Source organism: Panthera onca, chromosome C1, assembly GCF_046562875.1.
Source record: "Panthera onca isolate mPanOnc1 chromosome C1, mPanOnc1 haplotype 2, whole genome shotgun sequence".
Lineage (NCBI taxonomy): Eukaryota > Metazoa > Chordata > Mammalia > Carnivora > Felidae > Panthera > Panthera onca.
The window spans coordinates 139,375,986-139,391,501 of NC_138346.1; the positions used below are offsets into that span (position 1 = coordinate 139,375,986).

At 34.3% G+C, this 15,516-nt stretch overlaps 1 protein-coding gene across 6 annotated transcripts in view; it reads right to left on the reverse strand.

The window, feature by feature from the left end:
* Positions 1-6,248: 6,248 nt before the first annotated feature.
* Positions 6,249-15,516, reverse strand: part of PTBP2 (polypyrimidine tract binding protein 2) — an 81,637-nt gene continuing 72,369 nt past the window's right edge. For 4 of the 6 annotated variants that reach the window (XM_060621634.3, XM_060621632.3, XM_060621637.3 and 1 more), the window contains 5 exons: positions 15,261-15,294; positions 14,751-14,843; positions 8,191-8,407; positions 8,013-8,090; positions 6,249-7,837 (listed from right to left, as the gene is read on the reverse strand). In XM_060621634.3, coding sequence (XP_060477617.1) covers positions 7,705-7,837; positions 8,013-8,090; positions 8,191-8,407; positions 14,751-14,843; positions 15,261-15,294 — 555 coding nt within the window. In that variant the 3' untranslated portion in view covers positions 6,249-7,704. The remainder of the gene's footprint in view (positions 7,838-8,012; positions 8,091-8,190; positions 8,408-14,750; positions 14,844-15,260; positions 15,295-15,516) is intronic. The other 2 variants (XM_060621635.3, XM_060621633.3) reach the window with 1 other exon arrangement.

Sequence of the window (15,516 nt, forward strand, 5' to 3'; positions counted from 1 at the left end):
CACGTAATGCTTAAATTATTCCCTAACACTTATCAAATATGTTGGAAAATTGTTATAGAACTGACTGTATTGTGGTTCTATTTGTTTTTGAATTCCCTGTAATGCACATAGCAAGTGTCCAATAAATGTCTTTTGAATAAGAAGTCCAATATAATATTTAGGGAAAAAACTTCCATAAATGGAATGCAAAAAATCTTTCCGAAGCAATGGAAAAGAAAAACTATCAATAGCATGGAACTGTATTCCACATACAGTCCCACAGTGAACATCTGAGGTAGATATTATCCCCACTTTACAGATGGGACAGTTAAGGCTTTTAAAGGTCTCACTGTTACTGGGTAGCAGAAGATAGCTTGAATACAGTTTAACTGAACATCAATGCCTACACCTTTTCCAGAATAATAAAATATAAATACCTCACATTATAAAATTCCAAACTTATGAGAGAACTACAGTAATGTTATTATCTCCCCTGGAGCTCTTTCACTTACATCTTTAAAAAATATAAGTAATTATGCCTTTGAACATACATGTTTTACTTTCTAGGTATCATGACTAAATGAACTGGAATCACCTTTTAGAATTTTACAAGTCTCCTTAAAAGAACTCTTTTAACAACAATTCTTTGACAAATTCCCCTCCACCAGAACTGAACATAGTGATAAACACACCAATGCTTCCTTCATGTTTCTGGAAGACTTCCTAGTGATTTGAATCATCTGGAATTGTTACAATCCCAAAAACTAAAAAAGCAAAATAAAAATAAGGCAAAAGGAGTTTAAGCTGAACCAGACAAAAATAGGAAAACATCTAAATATTACATACAATGCACTATCGTTTGTCAGTTCATTAATCAGAAAAAGGAGTAATGTTAATTGGTTGGTTATGGTTACAAAAATGAAAGTCACAGGAGCAAGAAGCTTAATCACAAAGAAGAGAGGAGGGATGAAAAATGAGAGAAATGAACAGTGTAAATGACAGCTAAAGCAGCAACGAGGTTTAGAGACAGCAATAGGGGTGGTAAGCAGGAAATATTTAGCAAGACAGGACACTGGAGAAAACAGCCAAAAGAACACTAAAAACTATACTAAGGGTAATAGTCCCCAAGGGCATGCTATGACAAAGCTAAATCTCTGTTTGTACCACAGCTCTAACTATGGAGAGTACCAGCAAGATCACTCAATGAGTGTTAGGTATTTCAACTATGAAACTGCTATCCAATTGGGAGTCGGGAAATGGATTGAAGAAGCATTCACTGAGTCGAAAAGCTGTCTATTTACTGAAATGACCCAAGGGCATCATTTTATTTTACCATTATTTTAATTAGGGTCAACACTTAAAAGTGTTACTTTCTAATCATTTAAAATCAATTCACATGGAGTTTCTTTCCCTGTCCAGCTAAATTTTGTTTAGTACTGAATTTAAAAAATTATATTGATTTCTACTATTAGCTTTTATTAGCTATTAACTTGTACATTATAGTTTTAATTAGCAGGCCTCTATGTCTTTTAATTGTTAGGACACACTGGAGGACTGGACTGGGAACCCAAGGACCTGTATTCTAAGTACAGGTAAGTCAATATAAATATGTTGCTAAACGATTCATTTGACCTCTCTATAAGTTTGTATTTAAAACAAGGTTAGAAACTATATACATTTGTATCTCTACATATAGATATATGTATACGTGTGTACTATATATGCGCGCACAGTCCTTTTCAGTTTTACAATTATTCCTTAGTGTTACTAACAATATGTATCTTTCAGCAACTTAAAATACTAAAAATGTTCAACAATTTTCACATCAGAAAAAAACCCACATGTTTTAAGCTGATTTTTATGACTGAAAAAGCATATTCTAGAGTGCTTCTCAAACTTTAATGTCCAAATGGATCTCACCTGCCAATCTTGTCAAAATGTATTCAGCGGGTCAGGGACAGGGCCAGAGACAGTTTCTAATAAGCTCCCAGGTGATACTAATTGTTGCTGGTCTGGGGACTGCATTTTGAATGGCAAGGTTCTAGGATCTGAAGAAACTGTAATGCTGACTAGTGAGGCTAGCCCAGGTATTACAGACTAGCAACTATGACCAGGAATCAAACACTACAAGGAAAATATACCAGAGAGTCTCATGATGATATAGATATGGGATTTGTATTAGTATGGAAGGTGAGAAGTTGTGGAGGAACAAGAAAGGCTAAGTTGGCAAATGAAGCTCAATGATGGGGGGCTAGCCTTCTGTTTGTTTGTGCATTTGAAATGTTTCACAATAAAGAGTTAAAATTCCTGGACTAAAAAATCTTATATAACAACACTAATGCCAATTAAGGGAATGAAAACAAAGATGCCAAGTACTCTTTCCATTGAAACAGGAGGGAGGCAGGAAGCTGCAAGAAGGGTAGCTATAATGGGAAGCTAGAAAGGATGCATTTGTGTTTAAGACTCTTACACCTAATTTCAGCCTTTAAGATACTAACAATAGTTGTTTACTTTTTACATCTTTACATTAAGAGAAAGTTGAAACTCTAACAGCTTACTCAACATTTATTGAAAAAGAAGTGATTTAAAAGCCTTCCTAAAACTGGTTAAATGTCATGAGATTTTATAAGGGGAGTATCTGAATCTTAAAAAATTATAGTTTATGTGTTGGACAACAAAATATCATCTCAACATCATGAATAATGGGAGTATTTGCAGTATTTAGATAGAAAAATAAATTTAGGCTATAGAATACACAACAAATTCCCTTTGAAAAGCAACCACTGAATAAGAAAAACACCACTAAATTCAAGGTAATGATTGAATTACCTTGTGTAATTGAATTATGTTTGGTAGGGACTAGATCAAGAAGAGGTAGTTCAATCTGTAATGTTTTATCTCAAATATTAAAATTATACATAAAGTATGGAAAATGTCAAAAGAATCAAGTGCTAAGTGCATAGGTGTTCAATACATTTTGTCTGTATTCTTCTGCAGATTTGAACACTTGTTTGTCCTTAATGTGAATAATCTGACACCTCAACATTTATGCTTTTATTTGCAAAACCTAAAATGAAAAAAAAAAAAAACAAAAAACCTGAAAAGGTGTATATTTAGGAGAATAAAGAACCATAAAATTAAGATTTTTTTTGATGGGGCACCTGGGTGGCTCAGTCAAACGGCCAACTTCAGCTCAGGTCATGATCTTGTGGTTCATGGGTTTGAGCCCTGCATCGGGCTCTGTGCTGACAGCTCAAGAGCCTGGAGCTTTTGGATTCTGTGTCTCCCTCTCTCTGCCCCTCCCCCACTTGCGCGTGCGTGCTCTCTCAAAAATAAACATTTAAGAAAAATTTTTTCTAATTAACTGATACACAGATTCCAATACTGTGGCTTAAAATTAAGATTTTCTAGAAACATTTAACTACAATAGAAACCAATGTATACTCAATTTCACTAAACAATACTCAGGATTCGTGAGATCAAGACCCTGGAGTTGGGCTTTGCACTGAAAGCACAGAGCCTGCTTGGGATTTTCTCTTCCTCTCTGCCCATCCCGTTCTCTCCCTCCCTCAAAATAAATAAGCTTTAAAAAATCCAAACCAAAACACTCAATACTATACCCTCTTTTCCTGAATGAACAAACATGTTTTCAGATTTATGTTCTATTTAAAATATTAAATCAGTGAGGAAACTTTAAAGTCCTATGATACTCATGAGAATATCCTTTCTTCCTTTCATAGCCTTTACGTGTTACAATTACCTCCACGTTTCACAGCAACGTTTAAAGTTGTACACATAAAAAAAAAAATCTGTTTTAAGCGGAGCCTAAATTATAAATACATATTTTTTTTTAATGTTCATTTATTTTTGCAAGAGAGAGAGAGAGAGAGAGAGAGGATGTGAATAGGGAATGAGGGAAGAGAATCCCAAACAGATTCCACGCTGTCAGTGCAGCACCCAATGCAGTGCTCGAACTCACAAACTGTGAGATCATGACCTGAGCTGAAATCAAGAGTTAGACGCTTAACCAACTGAGCCACCCAGGTACCCCTACATATCTATGTTCAATTACATAGATATTATTATAGTAATAATATTACTGGGATATTAAAATAGTTCAAACAAAATACAAGGCTAATAATAATAAATCCAGTCTCCTTTCATTTGGCTTTGGGATGCCATTATATATTTCCATTCTCCATCCTTTTGTTTTACCAGGCTGACACTTATAAAATAATTTTAGATCATTAAAAATACTTCCCTGTGGCAAAAAAAGGCAGTAGGGTAAGATTTATTGTGGATAAAGCTTACTACTGGCAAATCTGGCAGTCCTAAAACTCTGGTGGTGTTACATTTTCTCCTATATAAGCAGTTTACCAATTACACAGTATTTCTGCTTTTGTTTGAGCTTCACAATAACCCTGGTGAGGTGGGCAGAGCGGAATTACAGTCTCCACTTTATAAAGGCTACTGAGGCTTAGAAAGTAACTTGTCCCTCTAGAAACTATATGGTGATCCAAACAGAACTACAGGAACAAATTCAGTTTATTATAATTTGATTAGACTAACCTTAAATCTTAAAATGCCTCAAAAAAGCATCAGTTAATATATTCCTAACATAACTAATAGAATGATTTGTTACCCTTCCTGCTTAAGTCAAGCTATTCTTAGTGACTTTCAAATGCTAAATTCCATTTCTATCGTTAAATATAACATTAGATATAAATACATATGAATCCATTCCTTTGAAACCCATTTCCAAATAAATATTAATGTCAAAACCAAGTTTTTCTAGCTCAGTTACAGAAAAAAATTCTCTTCCTAAATCTTCAAGGTAAGGCCTCTATATTAACAAGCAGCTAAGTCTTAAGAACACTTCCCTGTTAGCCAGTTCGCTGTAAAAGACTGCAGCATATAGTGGTACTACTAGTGATGACGATGACTGGGGTCAATTTAATGTACCAAATTTTAAATATTCTAGAATGTCAAAATTACCACTTCATGAGAAGGCTGGATCACAGTGTACTCTTAAGAGACTGAAGAATCTGCCACTCCCTGGATGGGAAGAACCTTGGTTGCTAGTCATGCCTGATCAGAGGTATTGTGAACTCCCCCAGGTCGGCAACTGGAGCAACCCAGTTCCTACGTGCATTTCAGGACTTCTCTTTCTTCTTCCAACTCAAACTTCTCTTCTCAAACCACAGAAAACTACTTGAAATGTGGCAAGTACTTACTATCAGCTGTTTCGACCACCACCCAATAGTTCTGAGAAAAAGTTCAGAGAAACTTTGTTCAATTACGATTCATTAATCATGGTGTTGGGTTTTTTATACACTTTAGGCACATCTGTTGCTCAGAGTGCTTCGGTAACACAATCCTATTTTAGGAAGAAAAGACATGAAGGAGATCACCTAGCTTCTAAATAACCTCATTGTTGCTGACTCAAATTAACAATTATTTTTATTTACTATATTCTTATTTCTTGGAGAGGAGTGAATTGTTGTATTAATATAGCACATTTAAAGTTACCTCCTACTCCAATTGTTGTTTATTCTCCTAAAGTAGGAGTTTTGCATTAATTCTCACTTTCTATGCAAAATGTATAACTCCAAAGTTACCCGACACCAACATACCTACTTTTTAAAAGTGGCCAAAAATATACTGGGTAATACAAATAGCACCCTAACTGGACTCCTTTAAAAAGTGAAAATTGTAACATCACAAATTACCCTGAAGTTTTTAAATAACCGGGCAAAAGTAGACTATATGTTACTGTTTTTCCCAACAACATCTAGTACCTTTTGTTAAAATCTCACAAGGTAATCTAAAATTAGTAGGAAATCTTTAGCAGACACAAAAGATGAGAGATGAAACTGCAGCGAGAGAGCATGGCAAATCCAAAAGGTCTAGTAGTGCATAAATCTACTGGAAAAAAAACAACAACAACAAAAGAGATAGAGAGAATTAACAAGATACAATAATAAAAGTTATGTCTTTAAAGCAGATTATAACAGGGTGGGAAATGTTTAATAGGTGTCCTCCTGAAAAGCAGTTACTATCTTTTAAATTAAAAAAAAAAAAAAAAAAAAAAAAACAGCTGGTATATTTTCACAGCATCTAGATTTATTTATGGTATAAAGCCATAGAATTGTAATATTATTACTCCTTTCCCACCCTGGCAGAGAATAAACATGAATTCAGAAGCACAGTGGAGTGAAAACAAAGAAGAGGAGAGAGAAAAGGCAGCAGAGAAAGACAGAAAAGGTGAATACAGAGCTACAGAAGTGTTTATTGAGCATGCTACAGAGGTAAGCAGAGTACACACAAAAGGAAATTAAACAACCATCAAACCTCCCAACTTTGTTAGAAAATTAATTTTTAATTGTGCCGCTTTCAAACTATACTGAATTTTACATTTCTAAAGATGTAAAAACTCAACTAATAGAAAATATACATGACCATTCTGTCTACATAGATAACAGAATCTATGAATCTTGAAACTAAGTACATCAATTTCAAAAAGTATTGGTCATTTAAACAGAATCAACAATTCAGATTGACAAGAACTGTTCAAATTAATTTGACCTGTAGATTCTGAGCCATGTTTTTATTAAAGTCAGATCTATTCCTAAATACAAAATATTTTGAAGATTTATTAAAACTGAATATTACAATGCAAGGTAAATTAAGACTAAAGGCACATAAACTTTGGTCCCACCTGGTTGTCAGTTTTAGAAAACTGCCACAAAATTAATCTTCCTGCAAATTTTCGCAGTACACTTTCTTTATCTTTGAAAAATACATGCACCAGTTCCTGAACTAGCTAGACCAGTCTGCACATGCTCAGAAATCCACAACCATATTCCAAATCTTAATTACAAACTAAGGATGGCAATATATATTTAAATGCACGTAAGTCATGTCAACTTCAAAAACATCTACGAAAAATATTCAGCCACAAACAAGACATTACTTAGTGCTGACATTTATATGATACGTCCCACAAGAGTGTGTACAAAAAGGTTAAGATTCCACAATGCTTTCCACATAGGGCTCAAACTTACAGAAATCACTTTGTTGTCTTAAGAAATTAATACTCTGCATCTTGTTAATTTTAACTAATGCCTACATTCATAACTGAATCTAGACCAGAATTGTGAGATACAAAAGGCCAATGTTTTTTTAAAGCAATAAAGCCTAAGGTAGTAAAAACTAAAAAATGCTGCTTTAATTCTCTCAGTATCATGTATCTTATTTGAGTAAATAGAAAGAAATGTGACAAGCCAATAATTCAAAATAAGTTCCAAGCAGGAGAAACAAAAACTTAACCTTTTTACACACCCCTGCCTAAACATATGGTAATTCCCATGTAACAATGTGCCCTAGACAACCAATTCCTTTTTCCTAGTAAATGCACAATAGCAACACTAGTTTTCCTTTTTAAGGCACGTATGTCAACTAAGTTGAAAAAGGAAAGTATAATTAAACTAAAAATTTAAACAGACAATAAAAATGGCTTCCCTATAGAACAGATGAAATATAGCAGTTAACACTCTGCCTTTATGTATGCCATTTCATTTTATAACCAAGGAATGATAACAGCATGAAAAAAAAAAAAAAAGGAAACAAAAAAAAAAATCAAACTCTGGTCCCCACTTTTCTGAACAGTCAATAGGTGATGACACCAAACAATGTGATACACCCTCCATCTTCACCTCCCCCTTTTTAAATTGTTGACTTGGAGAAAGACACTCTCAGATGATGGTTTTCACCAAGGTTATAATTATGAAGATCAATCAAGGCCTGGATAGCTTCTTCCACTGTTGCCATCTGAAGAAGAGCCATTTTGTGATCTCTTCTGAAACAAAATTATAAAATTAGATACTTCATAAAAATTAGGAAGGGCTTAAATACTTGAATTTTTGCCCACTACAGAATCAAAAATTTCCATAAACAAAAAGAATAAAAACTACTTGAAGAAAACTTTTAACTTCTATCAAGTCACTAATTTAAAGATAAGAAAGCTTGCTTACTGAAAAAATTTAAATGCTTTCACAGTGCCCCCAGTGTTAGCAAACAGTGTTCGTAGATCCTCTTCTGCTACTGAAGGACTAGAAAAATTGGATGGAAAAAAGTAAAGATTAATAATAATTTTCAAATTTTATTTCTAAAATGTATACCCATTTAAAAATCTCCAGCTTTAATACTTACGGGATATTGGATAGGTGTAGGGTTGCAGAAGGAGGAAAAATGTTCTGAAAATTTTTGGATCCAGGTTTCTTAAAACGATGCAATGGGGAATTACCAAAATCCTTTGTTAGCCCTTGATCATCAAGTCCCTCTCGAGGTAGTTGTACAGTCTGATGTTTAGACAGAGTAACACGAATAATTTTGCCATACATTTTCTGTCCATTAAGATGGTTCATGGCTATAAAACGAAAAAAAAATGCCTATTAAAAAACAATATTAACAAAGTTCAAAACAAAAAGAATTCTTCTTTTGGAATAGCTGAAATAACTGAATTATATGATTTTTAAATAAATCTTTTTTTTTTTTTTTTTTTTTTGGTTAAGCTTATTTATGTTGAGAGAGAACATGAAAGGGTGAGGGGCAAAGAGAGGCTGGCTCCATGCTGACAGTGAGGGGCTGAGACTCACGAACCGTGAGATCACAACCTGAATCAAAACCAAGACTTGGACACTTAACCTACTGAGCCACCCAGGCGCCCCATGATTTTTAAATAAATCTTGAGTTTTCAACAGTCACTGGTGACAAGATGATTTAAATTTATTTGCCCTAGACCATTTTGGCAAAAAAGCCAGCCTCTTTCACAGAATGAAAATCCTCATTATGAATCTTCTCTTCCTTGCCAATCCTGATAAATCATATACTTAGATGCCACAGAAAGAAACTTAGTACTCATCTGTAACAACTTCTCTCTCCTGCCCCATAACCTAACTGCCAAGTCCTATGATAATCTTTTCTTCCTAATTATCTCTCAATTCTCTACTTTTCAGTCACAATTTTTTGATCTGCTAACTCTGTCTCCCAATTTGTCTTCCTGTTGGATTTTTCCCTACTTTTTTTCAAATGCATCTTATTCCAAAGAGCAGCTGGATGACCTCTATAAATTGCAAATCTCATGTTATTACCTGACCCTAAAATCCTTAGGGTCAGACTAGGAAAGGTATAAAGCCATGTTAAAGAAATGAATTTGGACTATATCCTGATCTCCCCAGCATCTCTGAACATATTTATTGATGATATACAAAACCAATTACTTTGTTAGTGCTGAGAATCAAGTGGTAAGACAAGAACCATCTCACCCCTCATGGAACTTTGAACTTTACCCTCCAGCTATACAAAACCCTATCTTCCTTGAAGTGCCAGTTTTTCTTACCTTTTAGCCCTGTGTGCATGTTGTTCTAGCTACAATAATTTTTCATCTGGTCATTATCCCTCCTAGTCTTTCTCACTGTTCTTCTCTGGAAAGGTTCATATTCCCCATGCAGCACTCGATTTTCTTCTTCTTAAATTCATCACAATTTAATTATCTAACTCCTCCTCCTTCCGACTGCAAAGGACATGAAGGTAGGAACCCCGGTCTCTATCCCAGCACACAGCACAGTGCCTAACACAGAACATTATTACATACCTACTTTCTGCGGTAGCAGTTGGGTTATTTTTAAACTAAGCAAACTGGTCTGAGGTTACAGATAAGTTACATGTTTTATGTTTTACTCACTAGTCACAACAACTTACGACCATTTTATAAGTCATATACTTTAAAATGAAGGTCTGATTTGACTACTCCAAGTATGTGTATTAACAGCAGAGAGATAAAGGCAAGGTGGAAGAAAAGGGAAATGAGGACAAAATCCTACTCACAACAGTACGTACACAATCTGACACCAGAGAAATGCACAATTTATTAAATCCAAGCATCTTTTCCTACTTACTCACATAGAATATAAACCAGTTAAACATAAAACAGTTCTGAAAAGGAAAATGCTGTAGAAGTGTTAAGGTACCATTCAGAAAAGATTCAAAAGTAAATTCTTATTTCACTTACAGCTTCCCTAATTTGTAAAAACAAGTTTACTCTTCCCAATTCTTTTACTGTAGTGTTATGTATTTGTAATTTTCTTTAGATTTGCAACCGAGGCCAACAGAAAAAAAGAAAAATCTCAGGCCTGAATTCTTTCTCACTTGTTTTACTGCATTTCACATATACTTCTAAATTTTCACTTACAAAATCAACTGCATTATTCAGAGATGGTACATAAACTCCTTTTATAAAACTTATTTGAATTATAAAATATTTTCAAAGTTCTAGAATTCTATTGTTTTAAGTGAACAGTACTTTGCTTATGAAAAAGTGCTACTACATCATATAAGGCATGGGTTATAAGGAATGAATCTGGGAATGAAGTGGTGTAAAGAAGCAGACTAAGGTTGTTATAAGAAAGCTATCTTTGTTCATCTTCAAAAAGTCATGAAAAGACGGCATAAACAGCTGAGCTTTGAGATACTGAAGAGCAGATATAAGAAAACAATAAAAAGTTCTAGGAATAGCACCTGCACCAAGAGGAGATGGATAATAGACTAATGGGATTAAAATAAAGCAAAAAAACCAAAAAGCTATCTCTAGAAGTAGTCAGGTAATGAGAAGTATGTCAAGTCAGCTGACCTGACAAAAGAATATGAAGTAATATGAAGTGGATGAGGGCCGAAGTTGAGGGGTAGAGTACCAGGGTTTTTAAGTATTCAAAAAAAAAAAGAAAAGAAAACCTTGTCAAATACTAAGGCATACATAATGATTAAGCAAAAAGCAGAAGAGTACTTGAATTACTAATTTAAGATGAATCAAGTTTAAATATTGGGACTCTGATAACTTGAAGCCTGTTACAAGAAATATGGCATAAATGGACAAAACAATCAATTAACGATAAAAGAGAAAAAAGCCAATGTCGCACAGTGGAAATGGCACTTTGGGTTGAGTATAATTTTCTACTTTTCCCTTAATCTCTGAAGAAGATATCAATGAACAATGAGAAGATGGTTAAAATATATATATATATATAGCTACAGGACGAGTTTATATGTGGAAATGGAGCTATGTCAACAATTATACCCTTTATAATTCAAAAAACTTAGGTGTGTTGCCTCTCTCATTATTCCAAAAAATGAATCTTAACATCTACTTGTCTATTTTATTAATCTATTCAAAAACCCAGCTTCTAGCTTTTCTTTCTTCTTCTCAACTGTCTTCTATACCAGTGATTTCTAGTCTGGTCTTTATCTTCTTCTTTCCTTGGGTTTACACCATCATTCTTAAAGTTAACCTGTCACAACACTGCTTTCACTGTACTACACATACCTAATTTTAGTACAGTAGTTTCATTATTTTAGTTTTTAAGTATTCTAAATTCTTATTAAAGTAACTTCTTTGATCCATGAAATACTGGGAAATATAAGTTATCTTTTTGTTACTAGCTCTAACTTGACTGTGCAACAGTGAATATGGTCTACATGATACTTCCTCTTTGCCTTATGGAGGGCTGCTTTAGTAATGTTCCCTATGTACTTAAAAAGAATGTGTTACATGTATAATTCTATACATGTGTCATTTGTGTTGTACCATTTGTATCCTTGTTGATCATTTTGTATGCCTGAAATAATTCAGAAAGGTGTGTTGACATCTCTGTGATGGAAGATTTGCTCAATTCTTCCTCCAGTTCTATTCATTTATGATTTACATATTTTGAGGATATTTCATTAGGGGCACACCCACATAAAACTGTTTTATTTTCCTGGTGATCTAAATTAATCTATCTTTTCTATATCCCTTTACTTTCAAATTTTCCACATTCTTGTGCTTTATATGCTTCTTGTAAAGAACTTTTTAAAAATCAGATCTGACGACCTGCCTTTCGACTGATGCATTTACTACTTTACATTTGTTGTTGTTGTTATTACTGATGTATAGGGACTTAGATTCTATCATAATTTTAAAATTTATATTTTCCCCCATTATACTCCATACCATTTGCTATTTCCCTCCACTGGATGGGGGGAATCTCTTGAAATCTCGGCAATACCTCCAAGTGTGACTTAGAGTTCTTCACTATGCGTGACGGTTCCTCTGTGAAAGCCAATATAGACACACACTTAAAAATTGCTCAAATATCATTAACACTAGAGTTACAGGATTTCCACGCACTTTACAGCACACTTTGACAGATGTAATATAGTGGCTAAAGGTCTGTTATAAAGAACTAATAAGTAAGTTTACTTTTGAGATGGCACTTATATAAAAATACTCTTTGGTATTTTGTTAAAATTCTGTTAAAGTTCATTTAGGATAATATGTTACTCTTAAAACAACAATTTAAGAAAAGGCTAAATTAAATAAGCCATGGTAGAAAGCCATGGTAGAAAGATTATTAAAGAAACACCTTAAAGTTTGCAAATTTTAAAACTCTGGTCTAAAATGATTTAGCATGGCCTCTGAGATTTGTAGCAATCTCGTTCACATTTAAACACTACTATCTCTTAATGTTCTTTATTTCCCCCATACTACTTCCTAAACATAAAAATATCTGCCTAGGGGCGCCTGGGTGGTTCAGTCGGTTGGGTGTCCGACTTCGGCTCAGGTCATCATCTCGCGGTCCATGAGTTCGAGCCCCGCATCGGGCTCTGGGCTGACAGCTCAAAGCCTGGAGCCTGTTTCGGATTCTGTGTCTCCCTCTCTCTCTGACCCTCCCCTGCTCATGCTCTGTCTCTCTCTGTCTCAAAAATAAATAAATGTTAAAAAAAATTTTTTTTTAAATATATATCTGCCTATACCATAAAACAATGAGTATTTTCAAATAGAGTCCTATGAAAACCAAAGGGAGAACAGGGCCCCAAAACATACTAAATTTTTTATTCTAATTTTTTTCAACAGCACACCTTAGTTTTCTGTGGGATTTGAGTATGTGGGTGTGAATTTTAAAGGCATTAATGGTGTGAATACATATTTTTCTGGTCATATACTTCAAAATCTACCCTAAAAGCAATGAGAAAAAATAAATTATTTGCTATTACATATGGTTTAAAAACTACAAATCATGCTATTAGACAGTCAAGGCTCTAGTAAAATAGAAGTACTGTTACGCACTGAGCTGTATTCTCCCAAAATTCATATACTGAACCTCTAAGGAGATAGTGAAGGTTAAATAAGGTCACAAGGATGAGGCCCTCATCCAGTAAGACCAGTGTCCTTAGAAGAAGAGGAAGAGAAACCCAGAGAGCTCAGAGGAAAGGCTATGTGAGGAGATGCGGGGAAGGTGGCCATTTGCAAGCCAGGAAGAAAGCCCTTATCAGAAACTCAATCTACTGGCACCTGAGAAAAAAAATTTCTGTTGTTTAAGCCACTCTGTGGTATTGTTTTAGCAGCACAAACTGATGTAAGTATAGTAAAAACTAAAATGCCACTTACTTAAAATAGTCATTATATATATAAAATATCCAGAAGAATTTGATTAAATTCTACCTGAGGTACTTCTTAACCATGATAACTGTAAATCCTTTACATGAGGGTAATGTCATCCACAGCTCACACAGTGATGAGAAACAAATAAAACACTTGAGAAATGTTTTTTTAAATGCTACTTACAATGTACATAAAAGCAATGGCCATGACTACCCTTACCAGAGTACAGAAGTATACACAGCAGAGGGAGAAAAAAAGATTTACAAGGACACCCAGAACTTGATTAGCACTTTTTTATACATCTTTCATTAAAGATGGGTATCTCCATTTTAAAGAGCAGAGAGCCAGAGGTCTAGTTTTATACGTTGTCTGAGCTACCATGAAAGCTGGTAAGAAATAATAAAATTCAAATTTACTTCTGATACCAAATGCCAAAAGGTGCATATGTCATCTTCAAGTTTATGACCTTCACTGGGCATAAGAGCAAAAATACACTAGTCCTTACGTCATAAGTGACAAATTTCGAAATTAACAACGTGAAAACAACCAACCTGAGGCACCGAATGTCAATGAACAGAATTACAAGCTAAAGATCATACTGATATTTACAGTCTTCTCACACTGTGAATGTGTAGTTGTATTCCAGATTTATGTGATCTGACTTTGTGTATGAAGGCAAATGATGTATTAATTTAATTAAAATACTTACCTAAGTTAAGAATGTAAGTGTAATTTGACTACAGTACATTTTAAGATTCCAAAAGGGATTAACAATGGTGTATTGTATGTGGCACAAGGTTTTCATTTTGTAAAAACCCAGTACCCCTAAAATACGTTTTCCATGTGACTCTTTCTATTATTAAGTTTAGCAAAAATCTAGGAGAATTAAGATAACACCACATTAATCAGGACTCCATGGACTATATTTAGCCTAGCAGTTAACTTCTATCACAGGGAATAAGTAGGAATGAAAAACACTAGGGATCTTTAATACAAATGTCATAATTCTTATGTGAAATTATTATTGCAATTCTGGAGCCTAAACCTTTTTCCACTGGATTGTACTTGAGGAATGGTAAGAGGACAGCAGACAACCACAAACATATTCATCATGTATAATGACTCGCATTAAAATACGAAAGTTAACGTGCCATTTTGAGCCTTGGCTATCCAAAATAATAAATAAATAAATGAATGAATGAATGAGTAAATAAAGGTTCTTACTGCCATAAAGGGGTTTGATTTTATTAACAGATTCAGATTTATAGACGTATGGGTAACTGTTTAACCTTACCAAGCTGTGATTGGTTTCCATCAGCCATCTGTATCAGAGCACTGTCTTTCTTATTGTACAAAATCTTCACACGCTGCACATCTCCATAAACACCTTTTTTGGAGCCACAGAGAGGTAATCCAAAAATGGAATTAATGTTACATGCAAGTCAGCTGAAGATTATCTTTCTGACATATTAATGAAACATTCAGACATCAACATGATCACTCATTCAAACTCATCATTCTCACAAATGAATAAAGAAGATCAAGATTTTGAACAGTGAATTTTGAAAAGAATAATTTTTGATAAACCCTCAAAGCTATGTGAATGATATTAAATTAAAGACCATGCAAAATAAATCAGCATGCATTAAAACAAATTTTGTGTCTATGGAGAGTTTTAAATAGCAAAGAAAAATAGCAAAAGATTTACTATTCAACTTTAAGCCAAAGTGCTAGCTACAAATAAGAATTAAGGTGAAACAAAAATCAAATCAATAATAAAAGTATAGTGCTAACAATAACATACCGAAGAGGGTAAACAGACTTTGGGGCGTAACCATCTTTAGAAGGAGAGAAGAGCAAGCAGCGTAAGACAAGAAGAGAGAAGAGTCGAGGAAGAGCGGAGATGAACAGATCATCCATAACGAAGGGTGGTTCCCGCAGAATGGTGAGGTGGTCATGGATCATGGTTCAAGGCGGTTAATTGGGGCAAGTTGGTCCGAGGAACATTTGTTCAAGCACAGAAGCATGAACATAGGGAATGGAGACAGGGAATGAAGACA